General features: G+C 62.2%; 1 protein-coding gene across 10 annotated transcripts in view; it reads right to left on the bottom strand.

The window, feature by feature from the left end:
* Positions 1–1,392: 1,392 nt before the first annotated feature.
* ANK1 (ankyrin 1) overlaps positions 1,393–18,760 on the bottom strand; it is a 115,877-nt gene continuing 98,509 nt past the window's right edge. For 5 of the 10 annotated variants that reach the window (XM_073325369.1, XM_073325371.1, XM_073325375.1 and 2 more), the window contains 12 exons: positions 18,118–18,243; positions 17,906–18,025; positions 17,639–17,723; positions 17,127–17,201; positions 15,764–15,895; positions 14,909–15,055; positions 10,034–10,589; positions 9,119–9,401; positions 7,130–7,213; positions 6,706–6,858; positions 6,301–6,422; positions 1,393–3,585 (listed from right to left, as the gene is read on the bottom strand). In XM_073325369.1, coding sequence (XP_073181470.1) covers positions 6,324–6,422; positions 6,706–6,858; positions 7,130–7,213; positions 9,119–9,401; positions 10,034–10,589; positions 14,909–15,055; positions 15,764–15,895; positions 17,127–17,201; positions 17,639–17,723; positions 17,906–18,025; positions 18,118–18,243 — 1,860 coding nt within the window. In that variant the 3' untranslated portion in view covers positions 1,393–3,585; positions 6,301–6,323. Of the gene's footprint in view, positions 3,586–6,300; positions 6,423–6,705; positions 6,859–7,129; positions 7,214–9,118; positions 9,402–10,033; positions 10,590–11,270; positions 13,708–14,908; positions 15,056–15,763; positions 15,896–17,126; positions 17,202–17,638; positions 17,724–17,905; positions 18,026–18,117; positions 18,244–18,760 lie in introns of those variants that run through there. The other 5 variants (XM_073325374.1, XM_073325373.1, XM_073325378.1 and 2 more) reach the window with 5 other exon arrangements.

Genomic DNA, 18,760 nt, shown 5'->3' with positions numbered 1-18,760 from the left:
GGCTGTCTGGAGACATGGAGTGAAGGACAGACGTGGTTGTCTGGCTCACTGACCCCCAAAATGGACCCAGCTGAGGGGTCCGGTTCTCTGCACCTACAAGCTCTGTTTTAGACCATGTTCGTGTCGTCTAATAAACCTCTGTTTTCCTGGCTGGCTGAGAGTCACGTCTGACTGCGAAGTTGGGGTGCAGGACCCTCTGGCTTCCCCAAGACCCCGCCTGAGCAGACTTGCTGTGGGAAGCACATGGAGGGGCAGAGGATGCTGAATGCTCCGAGGTCAGACCCAGGAAGGTGGAAGCTGTGTGAGCTGTGTGTCCTGCAGACAGGCTGCTCACAGGAAGGCGACTGCCCCAGAGTCCTGACTGTCTTCATGGGGAGCAGTTCCAGAGCATCGCCCAGGGACTCCGTGACACCCCGCCACACACTGTCCCTGCATGTGCCCCCCGCCACACACCTGTTCCTACATGTGCCCCCCCCTACAGTCCCTGCATGCACTCCCCGCCACACCTGTCCCTGCACATGCCCCACCAGCCACACACCTGTCTCTGCACGTGCCCCCCCCAGCCACATGTGCCCCCCTGCATGCATGTCCCACCACACCTGTCCCTGCATCCCCCCCCCCCCCGCCCCATACATCTGTCCCTGCATGCACAGTCATGCGTGCACACATGCAAATATGCCCTTCCCCTGCCCAGGCAGCAGGCAGGAAAACGATTAACAAACAGCACCAACTGGGAAGCTGGTTCCCATCTCCCTCCCTTGAGTCGGTGCTGTTCAATCCAGCCAGACACCTGCTGTGTGTGCGAACGGGGCTCTGTGCCCAGGTGCCCACATGGCCAAAGCCATGGGCTATTCCCCACTGTTCTGTGACGGGGCTGGGGGCTGGGGGGCAAAGGTCACAGGCAGCCACAGTGAAAGCAGCCAGTGCACCTGGGTGTGCCTCCGGGTGGCCCTCCCACAAGGGGCAGCGCTCAGCTCTGGCAAGGCAGCAAGTGACACGGGAGAAGCAGGGGTGGTGATGTCATTCCCTGCACAGGGCTGGTGCTGTCCGCCTGTGTCCCACCAGGATATTGAGCCTCCAGGCCTCGGCACATCCCCAGAGGTTGCCACTGCTGGGTCCCACCTTCAAGGGGACAGCCCTGTGCTGGGGCAGCAGACCTGAATCTTTTACTGCCCTGGGCACCTTTCTGTTTGCAGCTCTCCCTCCCTCCCACCCTGGTGAGCAGGGAAGGCAGTGGTGTGCGTTCATGGCAGGACACGGACTTGACCACCAGATCTGCAGCCTTGTTACCCCTCCCTCCATTAGCCTGGGCAATGGGGACCCCAGGGAGGGAGCTGCTGTCTGGCCAGGACACCCCTGGCCCCCCGCAGAAAAGCAGAGACAAGGCCCAGCTCTTGTTGGTTTCTTTATTAAGTTGTAGTCTGGTAGCTGTGTACAGGGAGAATGGTCTATACATCAGCGGCTAAGATGGGGGCAGGGAGAGCCAAAAGGCTCATCGTCATAACAGTAAAAAAAGGAAATAAAATTATTTTAAAACTTCTAAAAAGCGTCTAGTGCGCAGCCTGCAGCATTCTCTAGGCGTCATGTCGAGCGTGCCCCTGCCCCTACCAGCTCCTACTAGCAATCAGAGCGCGAAGCAACGGCTCCCGCGGGGCCGGCACAGTGCAGTGGAGCATTCCCTACGGAGTATAGAGGCCAAAGCAGGGGGCCGCACTAGACTCTGCGGAGATGCTATCAAAGTCAGCCATTCTAGGGACATTATGTTACAGAGCGGAGGGTTGTGGATGGACGGTCTGTACCCTACGTGGTTTGCAGTGGTGCCGCTTTGCTCTCCGAGGAGAAGGCTGGCCTAGTCGCGCCTCTGCATCTACTCCACCTCCTCAGCCTGCCGGGGAGCAGAGGGCTTTGCAACGAGACCTGCCCCCCAGCCAAGGCCTGCTGGGCATGGCGGCTGCAGCCTGGCTTCAGTGGCGGGCTTGGCCTGGGCGTTGCCACCGGGAAACATGTCAGCCCCTTTGAGATGGGGCCATGGCAACGTCCTGGGGAAAGCACAAGTCCAGTTGTTTCTGCCTGGCTCCTTCCTGCACCCTTAAGGGAGGTGAGGGACGTGGCAGCCAGCACCCCCTTCCTGCAACCAGCCCGCCTGGGGTCACATGTCACATGGCCCAGGTAGCTCCCCCCCACCCGGCCTCCTGCCAGGACAGAGCTGTTGGCAGGAACAGCTGAGCCAAGGGGCCAGCCTGGGGCAGAGCTCTGCTGTCCCCAGTTAAAGCTCCCGGGGCTGGGACGCCAGGGCGCAGCGTGACCCTCTCTGTTCCGGCCGGGCTGCAGCAGTAGGGTTTGTGGTGCCGACGCAGTGCAAGAGCCTGGGAGAGCTGCTCTGACGCGCCTCCTTTGCCCTGGGCACTGGGGGTTGGTCCTGGAAGGGTCAGGGGACATTGGGGCTGTGCTGATTTTGGCCTTTCAGAGAGGCCGAGGGACCCTGGAGGGCCTCACAAATGGTGCAGAGGACAGGGGTGCAAACCCCACTGCTGTTTCCTTGCATCTCTCCTGAGCAGCCATTGTGCTGGGTAGAGCCAAGCATGGGCTGAGGCAGGTGCTGGGCTGTGCCAGTCCTCACCACCTGCCCGTCCCGTGCTAGGGCAGTAGGGCCCGGTGGGAGGCTCTCAGCTCTGCCCTATCTGTAACCAAAGGGGGCAGGGGCTGGCACAGGTGTCCCAGCCCCCTGCCTGGCCCCGTGTGGGTGTCAGGAAATGAACAAGGCCAAGGGGAGTAAAAGCGCCAGGCTGACACTGGGAGGTTCGGCTCTGTCGCCCTCTGACACCACCAGCTTCCCAGCTGCACTGGCCGGAGCTCCTCCCTGGCGGGGGCTGATGAGCCATCCCTGTCCTACAGCCGGCGAGGTATGTGGGCACGGAGCGGGCAGTGCTCTGCACACCGCTGAGTGCCCTCGGGCGTTGCATAGTATTTATTTGTTCATATACACAAGGCTGAGTACTGTACAGTTTACACTTTCAACACAAGCGAGGAGCTCAGTGCTGCTGGGAGCCACACGCTCACACTGGGGGAAACTCCTGGAGAAACAGGGGCAAGGCAGCCACAATCCAGTCCCTGCCCTTGCTGGGGCTGCTCCCTCGAGAGCTGCAGTTCTGCCCTCCTCCCACCGCCCCCTTAGGCTCTGACATCCTCCCCTCCCGACACACTCCTTGGAAGGGGATGAAGCAGCAAAATCCAGCCAGGAGACAGCATAAGGGATAGGTGGGAGCCGACGCCCCCACCCTGGGCAGCCCTTCATAGCCGCAGCCTCCTGTCCGGAGTCAGGGTGTGCGCAGCAGAGTCACGTCCCTGCCAGAGAAACGCTGCCCCGGGTGCTGCTGGCTCCTGGGGTCCCCGTCCGTAGTCATGCGTTGGCAGTCGGTCAATCATGCGAATAGGACGGGAAGTAAGTCTCTTACAGAAATCATGCCATTAGCCTAGAGCAACGCGTACAGCCAGCCCTGCTCCCGTCGCCTGTCCGCTTTCGCCTCTCCTTGCGGGGCTGGCCGCACGTGGCTGCAGTCAGTGGTTCGGGGTGGAGGTGAGATCCTGAAGGACAGAGAAGATGGAGCTTGGGTTACAAACAGCGGCCTGCTGGCTCCCCCGCAGGGCAGCAGGCCAGAGCTGGGGGCATGACCCGACGCTCCACTTACAGGCATGGCTACTGGACCAGAGGACAGCAGCTCCCAGGCACTGGCTGATGCTGGGGGCAGGGACAAAGGTAGGAGGCAGCTGGGAAAGCAGAAGCCCTGGTGCTGGATGTGAGACCCTCTGGCACCCAACGCTGCAGCACCCAGCAAAGGGCGAGATGCTGGCTGAAACCAGCCCCTGTCTGTTCATTGCCAAGGGTCTGGAGTGAGGAGGGTGCTGGAGCCGCAGCTGTGAACAGCGGGAGTCAGCTGCCTGCTCAGAGGGAACAGGCCCCGGCAATGGCTGTCTGCACTGGAGATGTGCTCAGCCGGGGCGGCCGTGTGGGGGATGCAGAGGCGTGAGGCAGAACGCATGGACTGGGGGTTACTGCCCTGTGGTGGTCTGGGAGGGGAGGTGGTCCCTGGGCAGGGTGTGATGACGAATGCACAGGGGGGTGAGTGTCCCCCACCCCGTCACCAGAGGTTTAACTGTTACTTGCAGCCTTGTGCAGGGGCCAGATGGGCTCTCTCAGGTTATTTCCCTGCCACGCCCGCCCACGAGCGCTCTGTGCAGGAACATACACCCCACCGCAAAGCCACCACTGCAGCCACCAGCCCTTGCCTCTCAGCCCGTGCTGTTCCAGGGAAAGAACCCAGGTGTCCTGCGCTGCAATGCAGGCCGCACAGCTGGCTGGGCCAGACTTGCAGCTCGCAGAGCACGGGTGAGGGAGCAGGGAGGCCCCACCCCTGGGGACAGCCAGCCCCAGGACCCCCTCCCCAGAACACTGCAGAGAAATGAGCTAGGCTGGATACCTGTCTTCCTGCAGTACAGGCCATGCCATGCGTCTCATGCTCATGCATGCACAAACGACAGAGACCCGAGGGAGCGCCTGTCCTTGCGGGGCAGGCACCCACCCCCCCGGCTGCGCTCTAGCAGGATAGAGGCAGCCAGGAAAGGGTTCCTGCTGCAGATCAGCCCCCGGCCTCTCAGCAGGAACCGCAGCACTGCAGGGCTCCTGGGTGCAAGCACGTGAGGGACAGCAAGGCACGCCGTGTCCATGCATGCATCCAGCCATGTCCGAGGGCCAGGAAACGACCCAACACCCAGCGTCACAGTGTCGAGAGTAGGAGGCACCTGTCCTGTGGTCGCCCCATGGCCCTGGCATCCAGCTGCCAATCTGGCTCAGCCTCTGAGACCCGCGCATACGTCACTGCAGACAGGCCCTGAGCTGCCAGGAGATCATGGTGGGACTGGAGCCTGGTACGTCCACCCCACCAGCAAAAACAACCATCTCTGTCATAGGCACGCACTGCCTGCTGCCCCATCTGCCCCTTTACCCCCCGGGCACAATGCCCTGGACACCCTGCCATGGGCATGCAGCCCTCCCCCCCCCCCATCGCTACTGCACACATACCTGCCATGGGCACACGGACCTTCCTATTCCCTCACTGCTGTCAGCTCCCTACACTCCACCCTGGGCACATGGCCCCCCCAGGCCACGGGCACACTGCCTGCCCTCTCCCTCCTCCCACCACGGCTCCCCCATCCCTACCTGCAGCTGCCTGCAAGCTGTAGGTTCTCTGCTGCCCTCTGGTGCCCAGAGCCCCTCATGACCCCACCAAGAAGGCCCTGCATGGCATGTTAGCAGCACTGCCAGGCAGCAATGCCCAAGGGGTGCTGCGGGTGAACGCGGCTTATGTGGCAGGTGGAGGCGGCTGTGAGTTATGGGTGCCATGAGCAGGGGCTGGCCTCCCCCAGGTGCAATGTGCAGCTCCCTGCAGCACCCAGTCGCTGAGAGGGCGTTTGACGTGAGGAGGCGCCGCCGTGGGTCAGCCCCATGCTCCAGGGCACTTGGCACCTCATTCCAGGAAACCCAACCCCAGACCCAGGCTCCAGGACAAGCTCTGGGGCACAGCTGACAGCGCAGGGACTGCCTGACAGGCTGGAATGTCAGCAACCTGTCACTGGGGCAGCATTCAGGGGCTATTTATAGCAGCGGCACTGGGGCCTCTGCAAGGGGCAAGGTGAGCACGCAGAGAAATGGGGAATGGGGCAGCTGCACTAGGGAATGGGGTCCAGGGCAAAGCTCAGCCCAAGAGCTGGCAGGGAAGGACTGTGCCAAGGGCAATCTTCACAGCACTGCATGCTGTAGCTACTGGTTACAATCCCCTGGAATGCTGTCACTGTGGTAACACCATCGTGGCCACCATGGTACACTGTAACCTGGAGTAACAGTGCCCTTGGCTGTCGGTATTGTGATGACACCATCGCAGCCCCCACAGTACACTGTAACCCACAGTAACAATCCTCCTGGCTGTCATAACCGTGGTGACAGCCTGACACCCTCCTCCCCTAGAATGCCATGTGAGCCAGACAGATAGGTGCTACAATGGCAGGCTCCCCGGCATGCAGTGTGCAGAGAAGCCAGCCCCCTTCCCCAGGAGCAGCATGGGGCTCGCAGGCTTGGCAGCAGTGGCGAAGAGGCAGCCAGCGCTGGGCTTGTTCTCCAGCATGCCCTAATGGAGCAACCGAGTCTCCCCTCTGGGCAGGGGGAGCGCAAGTGGCTGGGTGGGCTCCTCACAGGGCACACAGCACAGAGAGCTGGATCTGTAGTCAGAACAAAGGTGGCATTACCTCGGAAGAGGCCCTGGGAGGGGTCACTGCTTTCCCCTTTTCAGGCTGGCTCGTTTCACTATGTAAGCCCCCATCCTGCCCCCGATCAGCTCCGATTCTGGGATGTGCCCTTGCGCCTCCTCCTGGGGAGAGCAGCAGAGAGAGGAAGCAGGAGGCGTCACACAGACAGACAGACACAGAGAGGACAAGGAGGAGGACGGGAGAGCCGGCAGGCAAGGAGAAGGCTGCAGCGAGGGGGGAAGCATGGCCCCTCACAGCCCCAGAGGTACAGCAGAAGAAGAGCACAGGGAAGGAGAGGAGGCCAGGGAGGATCCAGCCAGAGCCCTCTAGGAGCCCTGCCTGGCCGGGCGCATGGCTGTGCTGCCCAGAGCTGGCGAAGGGCCAGGAGAGGAGCAGGCTCTGTACCTTGCTGCCCAGACTGTCCTGATGCAGGATGGCATATTTCATAAAGTGATCTGCCTCAGCTTCCAGCTCCTGGGGCTCCTGCAGAGAGCCCTCAAGAATCACCTCCTTCTCCTCATCGCCTGCGCTGATCCGCCGCACCACCTTCCGGATGATCTGCAGAGAGTGGGCATTAGAGCTGCCTGCCACCGGCCAGGCTAGGCCCCACACACCCCCAGGGACTCAGCCACACCACCCCTCCAGTCCTACTCCCGCTCGGCCCTGCCCTGCCATCGGCACCCCAAGCTGGGGCATGCTGCTCCCCCGAGACAGAACTGGGTGAGGGATGTTTCCAGGGAAGGCCCCAGAATATCCAGCCCTGGGGGCAAGGAGAGCAGGGCAGACGCTGCGCGGAGACTGGGGGGCTCTGTGTCTGGCCCGTACACACCTTCTTGGTGACGATGTTGCCTTGCTCGTCAGTGAATTGCTCCTCGGTCACCTGCTCCCCCGGAATATCCTGAACCTGATTGCCCTGCAGCACCAGGGAGAGAACAGAGCGAGGCAGTGAGGGGGAGGGCAGGGAGCCAAAGCCCCACAGGCAGTCCCTTGTGTTCACTTCAGGGCACCAAGTGGGGCAAAAGCCCCAGCCCCTGCATAAGTGACACCAAATCCGACTTCCCCGTTGACTGCCAACTCCATGTGCCAACCCCCTGCACAACACCCCTGCACCACACCACGCCAGCTCCTAGCCCTGCCAGACCCCTCACTGGGAAGCAGCCATTGCTGGAAGCGCAGGGGCAGGGCCAGCACCAGGGCACACGAGTGCTACACTCCGGGCATGCAGGAACGAGCCAGGCTCAGAGCCCTGAGCTGGAACAGGAGGTGACGAGCCAGGCTGGCTCTGCATGGCTCCCCTGGGGCCAGCGACAGCCCCACAGGCAAGGCAGTGCCTGATGCCTCAGGGCTCCCACTCCCCGCTTGTGTTACCTTCACAATGACGCGCCGACGGACCACCCTGGTGGAGATGGACTCCTCATCGTCCGTCAGCCCCTCGCTCTCACCCAGCTCCTTGTCCAGCTCCTGGTGGACGTGCTTGAGCAGGAAGCGTACGGAGCCCTTGACAATGTGCAGGACATTCTGGCAGCTGACCAGGAAGAAGCCCAGCAGCACCAGGGTGATCAGCAGCTGGGTCAGGAAGGCCAACATGGTGCGTCTGCTAGGGCCACAAGCGCATGGCCACTTGCCGAGCCCAGCGCCTAGATCCTGGCCATGGCGTCGCTCTGCAGTGGGGCGTGCGCGCTGCCTCTGGCTCGGCTGCCCCCTGCTCTGTGCGCAGCCTGGGCAGGCTGCGGTAATTGTAGCTCCTGCATACCAGCCGGCTGCACCACTTGCCGGGCAGGCAGGTGGGTTTGTCCTCTGCACTCGGAGCTCTGTCAAAGTCATCTGGCCTCAGACTGACAGCTGCGGCCCCTCCCCCCAGGCAGAGGGGAGCTGCCCCCCCGCAGTGTCTCTGTGGCGGGCTGCGGACGGGGCAGGAGGGCAGCGTGGGCGATATGAGCCAGGACTCATAGTCTCACCCACAGCAGACTTGTGAGGAGTGTGGAGAAGTCACGCAGCCCCTCAGTGACTCCAGCCAAGGGGCTGCAAAAGCCGGCCAGCCCCCAGCATCGCTGCATTCACCGCAGGGCTCTTCCTCCCCGTCCCCCACCCTGGGGCTCCTGGGAAGTGCTCTGGGAGGATTGGTCCAGGGCGCCCCGCAGCACCCCAGGGCCTGCTACGCCATGCCCACCCTGCTCCATGTGCCATCCTGCACTAGCCCTTCCCTGGCCCTGCCCAGCTCTGCCTGGCCATGGCAGGATTCCCAAAACCCCAGCCCTGCCCCTGGCCATCCGGGCCAGCTCTATTTCTGGACTCTCCATGCCTGGTGCTGGCGACCCGAAGAGGGCAGGCGCCCTGGGAGCTACCCAATTAGGAAGCATGCAGGTGGCTGTCTGGGTTATAAATGAAGAACAGAGGCAGAGGCTCATATGTGAAATCAAACCCCTGGGCCTAGTGCAAGCCAGGCTATTCTGGGCCCCTTCCCCCGCAGGAGCCCGGGCAGGGAGGCTGGCAGGGGGCAGTGCCCGGAGCTGGGGGCAGGGCAGCAGAAGGCACGTGCCCAGCACTCTGTGCCAAAGCATGGGGTATTCTGCTGAGGGACCCCAGCTGCTGGGCGGGGGGCAGGGGTGGGCAGGTCACCAGGCTCTGGTGCCTCTGCTCAAGAAGCGGAGGCTCCCAGGCCAGGCTCTTCAGATAGGGCAGCCTGGCATTCACTCCTGTGTGCGCTCTGGCCCCGGCAAGGGTGCCATGGGCCTCACGCACAGCAAGGGGGCTCCAACCAGTGGCTCCACTGCAATGCACAGCCCCCGGGGACCGGCTCTCGCTGTCACCCTCGTACCCTCGTTTGCCTGAAGAAGCTGCTATCCGCCTCCTCCAGCCATTGGCTGTAGTCCTGGCTCCTCGTGTGCTGGGGCTGCCAGCCGCTCTCCTCAGGGGGGTCGATTCGCAGACTCTCGGGCAGGGGCCCCAGAACCTGCTCCTGGCCCCTCCCCTGGGGGGCTGCCCCGGGGGCTGCTCTGGGCAGCAGACGTGGGCTTCTGGGAACCCCCTCCTGCCAGGAGCCCTCAGGCAGGTCCTGCAGGCAGGAGACAAAGGAGCCTTCTGCATTCCAGTCCCTCAGCCTGGGCAGCAGAGAGAGGAACAAGGACAGAGAGAGACACGGTCAGTTTCTACCCTCTGGCATGCTGCCCCCTGTGTGGGCCCAGCCTCGTTCTCCTGCCCACACACAGGCTGTCGGCCCCACTGACCGGCCTTTGCACTCGGAGCCCCCCTTTGTAACGTGGATCCCGAACTAGCCCCACACCCCACCCCAGCCACGGAGCAACAGAACGCCCTCCAGAGACACCCACGGGCGGCCTGGCCCTGTCTGGGCACAGCAGTAGGCTGATGGCACAAGGAGCGGGTGAGGAAGGGGAGGGAGCTGGCCTAGAGGCCAGCCAGGCCCTTCGTGCTCGCCCTGCCCCAGGCACTATGGCAAGGAGCGGCAGGGACTGCCAGGCAGCCCTCAGCCCCAGCAGAGTACCTTAATCGGGAGCTCAGCTCCCTGCCAACGAGAGCACCATGGCCATCCCCGAGCCTGGAGTTGGGCTGGCACCCCAGGTGGTTGCTGAGGGATTCCCCAAAGCCGTGGGAAGCTCCCTGGCCAATCCAATCCTTCCCTGGCCAAGCGTGGCTCTGCCCTGTGGCGTGGACACCCCAGGGGTCCCTCGGGCTGCCCTGTCCAGCTCCAAGCAGCCTGGCCAGGAAGCATTACCTGCCCTTGCTCCTCTCCATGACCCGGCTCACAGTTGGCGACTCCAGGATCCCGACCTGCACCCTCTGCTGGCCTGAAACAAAAGAGACTTCATCCTCTGAGCCCTGCTCCCCCGCCAGCCCAGCCTGGCGCTCACACGCTGGCAGCTTCACCTCGGACCTCTGACCTTCCTCCTGCTCCAGCAGGTCAATAAGGCCATTCATGGCATCTGAATCCACTGTGTCGTCCTCAGCCAGATCCAGCGAGCCCAGGTGGTCCAGGCCGTGCACATCATCCAGCAGCTGCCCCGGGAAGCGGCCTTCACTCATGGCGTCCGAGTCCTCAGCCTTGCTGCACTCCAGAGAGGAGTCTTCAGCAGTCACCAGCGAGGGGGTGAGCCCCGAGGACCACACCTGCATGTCGGACAGCTCCAGCAGGGCGTCCTGCTCGGTGGGGGCCATGGGGATGGCATCCAGGATGGCCACCTCGTTCCAGTACTGGTCTGCACGCAGCGGGGACGGCAGCGTGTACTGCAGGGAGGCAGGGGAGAGGAGCTCATCCTGCAGCGAAGTGTAACCTACAGGGGCAGACAGAGGCAACAGCTCCAGCAGCCTTTCTGTGCAGACACGGAGAGGATGGGACAGGCCCACACTGTCCCCATCCCCTGGGCAGCGCTGCGTTCCCTGCATCCCCCCAGCCCCCTGCTAGCCCTGCCCTGGGCTCCCCTGCCCCACAGCTCTGTCGGTGCCCCCCAGCCCCCTGCTAGCCTGCCTGGCCTCCCCTCCACAGCTCTGTCGGTGCCCCCCAGCCCCCTGCTAGCCTTCCTGGCCTCCCCTCCCCTCCACAGCTCTGCCGGTGCCCCCCAGCCCCCTGCTATCCCCACCCCAGGCTCCCCTGCCCCACAGCTCTGCCGATGCCCCTCAGCCCCCTGCTAGCCCTGCCCTGGGCTCCCCGCCCACAGCTCTGCCTGTGCCCCCCAGCTCCCTGCTAGCCCTGCCTGGGCTCCCTCCCTGCCTCTGCTGAGATCTCTCAATTCTAACCCACAGTGCCCCTGTCATAAATATAAAGGGAAGGGTAAACACCTTTAAAATCCCTCCTGGCCAGAGGAAAAACCCTTTCACCTGTAAAGGGTTAAGAAGCTAGGATAACCTCACTGGCACCTGACCAAAATGACCAATGAGGAGACAAGATACTTTCAAAGCTGGAGGGGGGGGCAAAGGGTGTGGGTCTGTCTGTGTGATGCTTTTGCTGGGGACAGAACAGGAATGGAGTCTTAGAACTTAGTAAGTAATCTAGCTAGATATGCGTTAGATTCTGATTTCTTTAAATGGCTGGTAAAATAAGCTGTGCTGAATGGAATGGATATTCCTGTTTTTGTGTCTTTTTGTAACTTAAGGTTTTGCCTAGAGGGATTCTCTATGTTTTGAATCTGATTACCCTGTAAGGGATTTACCATCCTGTTTACAGAGGTGATTCTTTTTTACTTTTTCTTCTATTAAAATTCTTCTTTTAAGAAACTGATTCCTTCTTTTCATTGTTCTTAAGATCCAAGGGTTTGGGACTGTGGTCACCTATGCAAATTGGTGAGGATTTTTATCAAACCTTCCCCAGAAAAAAGGGGGTAAGATTTGGGAGGATTTTGGGGGGAAAGACATTTCCAAACTAACTCTTTCCTAATAATAATAATACCGGTGTTAGACATTTGGTGGTGGCAGCGAAAGTCCAAGGGCAAAGGGTAAAATAGTTTGTACCTTAGGGAAGTTTTAACCTAGGCTGGTAAAAGTAAGCTTAGGAGGTTTTCATGCAGGTCCCCACATCTGTACCTTAGAGTTCAGAGTGGGGAAGGAACCCTGACAGGTGAAAGGGTTTTTCCTCTGGCCAGGAGGGATTTTAAAGGTGTTTACCCTTCCCTTTATATTTATGACAGCCCCCTTGCCAGTCTTGTGCCTCCAGGCTCAACTCCGGTCTGGCTCTGGGAGAGACGGTACAGGATTCCCTTGGACTGCAGCTCCCAAGCAGAATGGGGCAGAATCAGGAGGGTGGGGGCTTCAGGAGCCCCTCAGATCAGGGCTGGCTGGTTTGTGGGCTGCGGGCAGAGCTAGCCAGCCAGGCCCCTCCTGCCCTATAGGCGCAGCGCAGTGCTAAGGGGTGGAGGCATGGAGGAGGCTGGGTGCACAGGGACCCAACACCCCGGCAGCAGCTGCTCATTTCCCGAGCCACCTGCTGAGCCCCAGGTGGGCATTAAAATGGAGATGCAGCTGGGCAGCAGTGGGACATGCATGGGCCATGGCCAGAGACCCTACAGGCATTGGAGGGCTCTGGATATCTCTCCTACCCAACAGCCCTGACGGGCATGGGGCGCTGCATGTCCTGGGGACACTTGGGGGCAGGGTAGGGGCATCCCAGTAGCACCTGTGGTGGGCAGGGAGGGGGGCATCCTGGTGGCACCCCTGCTGCCATTTGCACACCCATGGAGAGCACGTCGCGGATATTTCCACAGGGACCTGTGCCCTGGTGCTGTGGCTACACCAACACTTTGCCCTGTAACCAAACCGGCTCACATCCGTGCTGTTTGCACACACAGCCCTGGGGCTCCGGCCCGAAGGGCCCCGTCCCGGTCGCTCTGTGGCTGCGAGTGCTGCCAGGTCCTTGCACCTTGTGGCTGACTGCCCAGGGCAGCTGAAGAGGCAGAGGCAGGAGTGCCAGCCACCACGGCCCTGCACATCATGCCACCTCAGCCTGTTCATGCCCTGCTCTCCCCAGGTGCCAGGGACCCTGGCTCTGATCTGAACATGTGTCTGCAGCATAGAGACGTCTTTACCCTGCAGCAGGGCACTCACCAGCACTAGCCAAGACTTGCCCAATGCTGGGCACACCCTGACCAGACCTCCAGAGCCACAGAATCCCCACTGGTCAGCTCTAGCCCAACTCAGGGTCGCTCCCTACAGATTGGCCAGTCTGCAATGGCTCTGGCCTTGGGGCTGCCCCATTCCCATCTCACAGCTCCCCTGAGCCACGCCAACCTCCTCTCCCCCAACGTCAGCACCCGGAGAACGTGCCACCTGCCTCCTCAGCCTGCACAGCCCCTGCGATTCTGCTGCCCACACAAACCCTGGGGGGTCTGCTGGCTAGGCCCAGAGCCAGTGCTGCCCAGGTCTCTGCCTCTGAGGGCTCTGCCACGCTGGCAGCTCACTGCTAACTGAGACACAGTGGTTCCTGGGTGTCCAGCAACACTTCCTTGCAGGGGGCACGACTCCCTACGAGGGGCGTTCAGTTATTAACCCTTCTGTGCCATGGGCTCAGTGCTGGGCACAGGCCATCACCCTCTGGGCTGGGCACAGAGTGAGTTAGGGCCAGGCCTGGCACAGCACAGCAGCACCCGGGGTTCTTCGCCGGCCAGGTGGCTTTGCTCGCCCGGCTCCCACTCAGAGACACTGTTCTCTGTGCTGGGGGTGCCGTGCGGAGCTGGCCCTGGGGCATTGCTGGGGGAAGCCCACAGAGGGCCAAGCGGATGCACACAGCCATGAGGTGTTGGCAGTGCCTTGGTGCCATGCACGCGCCCGAGCAGGACGGCCGCTCTCCCAGGGCTCAGCTGAGGTGGAGACAGTGGAGACAGGCAGTGGAGGAGGAGGAGAGAACAAGAGGTCAAGAGGAGGTCAGAGGAGAAAGGTTGACGCAGCCTGCACCCGGCAGCCCTGAATGGCATGTGTGAGAAACAGAACAAAGGGGAGAGCATTCAGCATGCAGAGCTCACAGCCACTCCCCCAGGCAAGGCACAAGGGCCCAAAGGGACTCCTGCTGCCAAGGCTGGCACCCGACCACACACCCCTGCCTGGGCCCAAAGGGACACGGGACCACTACGCTCACTGCAGGAACCTGACCACGCCCCCGGCACCCAGCCCTCCGCGCCTGGACACCCCAGGCTGTCTGATTACAAGCTGCTGCCCCGCCCAGGGTTGTCACAGGCTACAAGGGAAGTTGCGTGAGCCCGGCTTGCAGCAGAAGGCAGGCAGAGGGCAGAGACCTGTCAGCTGGGTGGGACGGGTGGGGCTGGCAGGGCAGTCTGCTCACTAGTAACACGCTGCAACCCGGGCTGAGCCTGAAGAGCTGTGCAACCTCGCGGCTGAGGGGCCAGGGAGGTTGGGCGTGCAGGCTAGAGAGCTGGGGTCAGGCCTTGCAGGGTGCAGCACGTCTACACTGGAGCTGGAGGGGTCGTTTCCAGCACGGGCAGACGTATGGGCACATTAAAAGGAGCCATGTGGCGGCTGCAGCCTGGGCAGCGGGAGCGGCTATTCCGAGAGCCTGGTTGGGGCTGGCCTTGGGGCGCTGAGTTCCTTGCAGCTGCACTTCCCCCAAAGCGCTGGCTTGGGCACGCCCACCCCCACTGCCGGCGACCGCACTGCTGGCTTCAGACCGTGCAGACGCAGTGGTGCAGACTTCGGTATGGGCTAAAACCCAGCTATGGACCTAGGGTGCCCAGTTTGGACAGCTCACGCTGTCGCATTGACACCGCTTTCTTAGCTGTGCTGGGGCAGGTATGTCTACCTGTGTCGCACTCACACCTGGCCACAGCATAGAGCCATGCAGGCCGGGCCCTTGGTTTGAGGCTGCTTTCTCTGCCCACAGTCAGCTAGTCTGTGGGCAGCCCAGACAGGCTCAACGTCCTGCCCCAGGCCCCCCAGCCTTTATGTCAGTGGGAACTCGGATTTTCTCCGCATGGCTGGAGCAGAGCAGCCTGGCAGGCCGCTGGTCTCACTGAGGTGTCTTGTCTCTGCTTGGCTGCCGTCCGTCCCCAGGGCAATGTCACGCCCGTCCTGCCGAGGGACTCACGGCTCAGGCTCACCCGCGGGAGCATGGGGTCCCCAGTTGGTTCACAGCCGAGTGCCAGGGACTCACCATTCATCTGGGAGGGCGAGAGGGAATAGTCCTTGTCAGCGTAATGCCGGTCGCCTTTCAGGCTGCGGCTCTGCCGGCCCGAGCCCTCCAGCATGTTGACAATCTCGCTGCGGTCGATGCTCCTCAGGGCTGCATACAGATTCTCCACTGTCAGGGGGAGCAGCTGGTGTCATCAAAAGGCAGCACAGGCCCACCCCTGCCAGGCAGATCTATCCCCGCTGCCCCCACCCATGACATGCCAGCCTCACCCGCCCTCTGGAAAGAGGGCCCAGCCCGATGGACTCAGCCACCCTCAAACTGCGCTGCAAATCCCCCTGGGAACAGATACGCATGCAGACCTGTGACCCAGCGCAGGCCAGCTGTGCATGGGAGCCAACAGCGCCCAGCTGCACACGTATGAGCCAGCGTAGCATGGCGTGTGCAAGGAAGCACTGCATGTCTGTGGATGGCCCAGCCTCTTTTGGGGGGAAAGACTGGATAGGATATAGTGGTCCCCTCTTCCCCAACCTACCATGTGTATCCATGCCTGTCCCGGATCCCCGGCCTGCCCTTCCTACTCACGCCTGGCCCGGCTCTGCGGCCTCGTGTGTGTGTCCACCCCATCCCTGCTCCCCGGCCTGTCCTGCCTACCCACGCCCAACTCAGCTCCCCAACCCACCTTGCCTACCCATGCCTGGCCCGGCTCCCCGGCCTGCCCTGCCTACCCTCCCCCGGCTCAGCTCCCCGGCCCACCTTGCCTATCCACCCCCCGCCTGGCATGCCTGCTAGAGCCCTGGGCTGGCGGCACAGGCCGCCTGTGGAACCCCTGGGGTGCTACCTGTGCCCTCGCCCCTGCAGAAGGTGGCAAATACCCACTCTTGGCATTCTTGCCCTCACGGCTGACCCATAGGTTGAGCAAGGCCACGCTCTGCTCCAGCAGGGAGTTGGGGTTCTCCACCCGGATCCTGTTGATATCGTCCACCCCAAACTGCAGCTCCCGGGCCAGCTCTGTAGGAAACACAGCGCATGTGTTAGGCACAGTACCAGCTCCTGTGCAGCACAGAGAGCAGGGGACAGCACCCGCTCACCAGCATCACGGGTGCGGCCACCTCTGCTCGAGACACTTCTAGGCAAGTAGCCCTGCGGATGCCACCCAGGTCCAGCTGTCCCCCACGTGTCTCCACCCACGTCCACCCAGAGCGTGTACATCCCGCCCATGCGACAGAATAATGCGGGGGGAGTAAAAGGGCAGAAGGTCCCCAGTTTAGTGTCACTGGATGTGAAACAGGGCCCGCTGGGCTCTGCCTGGCTGCCTGCAGCTGGGTCACAAACTGCTCCGACCTGGAAGGATGGTTCCTGAGCCTCCTGGTAGCCGTGGCTGTAACGTAACAAGTGATATCAGCACTGCCCCTGCTGGGTTGGGCCCCAGTCCCAAAGACCTTGCTGCCCTGCTTCAGGAAGCAGGAAAACTTGCAAAATCCTGTCCTGGCTGGCACAGAGATGGGGGGTGTGCAGGGTGCATCGGTGCATGCCTGCGTGGGTGGAAGAGGGCGGTGCACAACAGTGTACATCCATGCCACAGGGCGGTGCACAGCAGTGTGTGCATGCGAAGGTGTGTGTGCACAACCCGCAAAGGGGGTGCATGGGTACACAAGGTGGTGGGGCACTGGTGTGCATGCGTACCGAAAGGTAGTGCACAGGCGTGTGTGCATGGGAATGTGCGAGGGGACGGTGCACCGGCATGCAGAGATGTGCGAGGGGACGATGCACCGGCATGCAGAGATGTGCGAGGGGACGGTGCACCGGCATGCAGAGATGTGCGAGGGGACGGTGCACCGGCATGCATGCAGACTGGCTGGGACTGTACTCTCTTTCCTAGCCCTCTGTCAGGGAGACAAAGCAGGATGTGGACCCGGTGCTCCCAGTGAACACACCCACCACCTGCTGCAGCAGCCTAGCCAGTGAGCTGCTGTTGGGGTGCACACAGATGTAGGAGGCTGCCCAAGCTCAGCCCCCAACTGCTCCACAGCCCCCAGAACAGTCCCACCGCCGGACAGGCAGCGTAAACTCGTGCCTGCTGTCGGCCCAGCTACCTGATTCGATGTCAGAGTGAGCTGGGCCGGGCAGTGCCCCGCCGGCAGCTGGGAGCAGCGTGAGCAAAGCCTGCCCTGGTGCACTGAACTGCAGAGAGCAGGGGTCCGCACCCCCTCAGTGCAGAGAGCGCCAGGCACAGACTCACCAGCCCAGCTGAGGCCCAGTTGCTCCGAGATAACAGCCATCTTCACATCAGCGTTCTCCGTGCCGCTCAGAGGCCCTAGGAGACATGAGCACGTCACAGCAGTGTCTGCTCAGGCCCTGCTCCTACTCGCAGCCCGGGTGTGGTCGCAGGCAGGGAACCCGGCCAGAACCCAGCGAAAAGGGGAGCTGCAAGCACTGCACTCCCCTCAGTGTGGGGTAAGGCAGGGCAGCCTAGCCACTGGGCCCAGCCCTTCCCTCTTGTGGCTCTTCGCAAGTACAGTGGGCTGTAGAGGGCCAGGTGTGGATAGGCAGGGCGGGCCAGGAAGCCAGGATGGACGTGGATAGGCAGGGTGGGTTGGGGGATGACTAGGCAGGGTGGGTGGGGGAGCCGCGTGGCAGGGTGGATAGGCAGGGCAGACTCGGGGCTTGGACAGGCAAGGCAGACTCGGGGGTTGGATAGGCAGGGCGGGCCGGGTGCCCGGCCAGGAGTCGATACCAGGGTGGGCTGCATACCCAGAGTGTTCTCACTGAGGATGCTGTATCTCTCTCGCAGAGCCAATGGTGTCAGAGTCCTCCTTCGCTCCTCGCTGCCAGTCCCCTGGAGGAGAAGTCACCATGGGTCACCTGCCCCACAGGGAATGGAGCCATCCAGCCCCTCAGTCTGGGAGCTCCCTGGCGGGAACTGGCAAGGCCCAGGGAGCCCAGCCCACCCCAGGGGTTTGGGTTGGATCCTCCAGTAACTCCCCAGCTGCCCGGGCCCCTGGCCCAGCGCTCACTGACCTTGGTGCATGGCGGCATGGTGATGTTCAAGTGGCACAGGACATGCTGCAAATCCTCGTACTTCATGGCCTTGCGCAGGAAGGAGAGCGAGCCACCTGCCTCCCGGCTGCTGTCCCTCACCTAGACACCACAACACAGGTGGGCAGCATGGAGCAGAGACGGGCCCGTGGCCCAGCCCGGCCCAGCCGCTCAAACCCTCAGGCGGCTGTTACCTTGACGGGGATGGCCAGCCGGTTCTCCTGGAAGGACTGGAAGTGGAAGCTGCGCTGCTGCGTGGCCTTCTTGACAGGCACCAGGTTCCCCGAGAGCTCGACATGCAGGGGCATCCCCTCCAGCACCTGGGAGAGCAGGGAGGGGTCAGGCTCAGAGCTCCCTTTTCCCCTGCCCCACAGGGCCCCAGCGCGGTGGGGTGCGGGGACTCAGGCAAAACTGGGTGCAGAAACTTCAGGCATATTGTGGGGGGGATAGCTCAGCAGTTTGAGCATTGGCCTGCTAAACCCAGGGTTGGGAGTTCAATCCTTGAGGGGGCCGTTTAGGGATCTGGGGCAAAAATTGGGGATCGGTCCTGCTTTGAGCAGGGGGTTGGACTAGATGATCTCCTGAGGTCCCTTCCAACCCTGATATTCTAGGATATTCTGATATAATAGTGACGAGGAGTGATGTGGTTGTTTGGCTCACTGCCCCCCCAAAATGGACCCGGCTGAGGGGTCCTGTTCTCTGTACCTACAAGCTCTGTTTGAGACTGTGTTCCTGTCATCTAATAAACCTGTTTTACTGGCTGGCTGAGAGTCACGTCTGACTGCGGAGTTGGGGGGCAGGACCCTCTGGCTGCCCCAGGACCCCGCCTGGGTGGAC

The sequence above is a fragment of the Lepidochelys kempii genome, chromosome 26, assembly GCF_965140265.1.
Source record: "Lepidochelys kempii isolate rLepKem1 chromosome 26, rLepKem1.hap2, whole genome shotgun sequence".
Taxonomy (NCBI): Eukaryota; Metazoa; Chordata; order Testudines; family Cheloniidae; genus Lepidochelys; species Lepidochelys kempii.
This window is presented reverse-complemented; position numbering and strand designations above follow the sequence as displayed.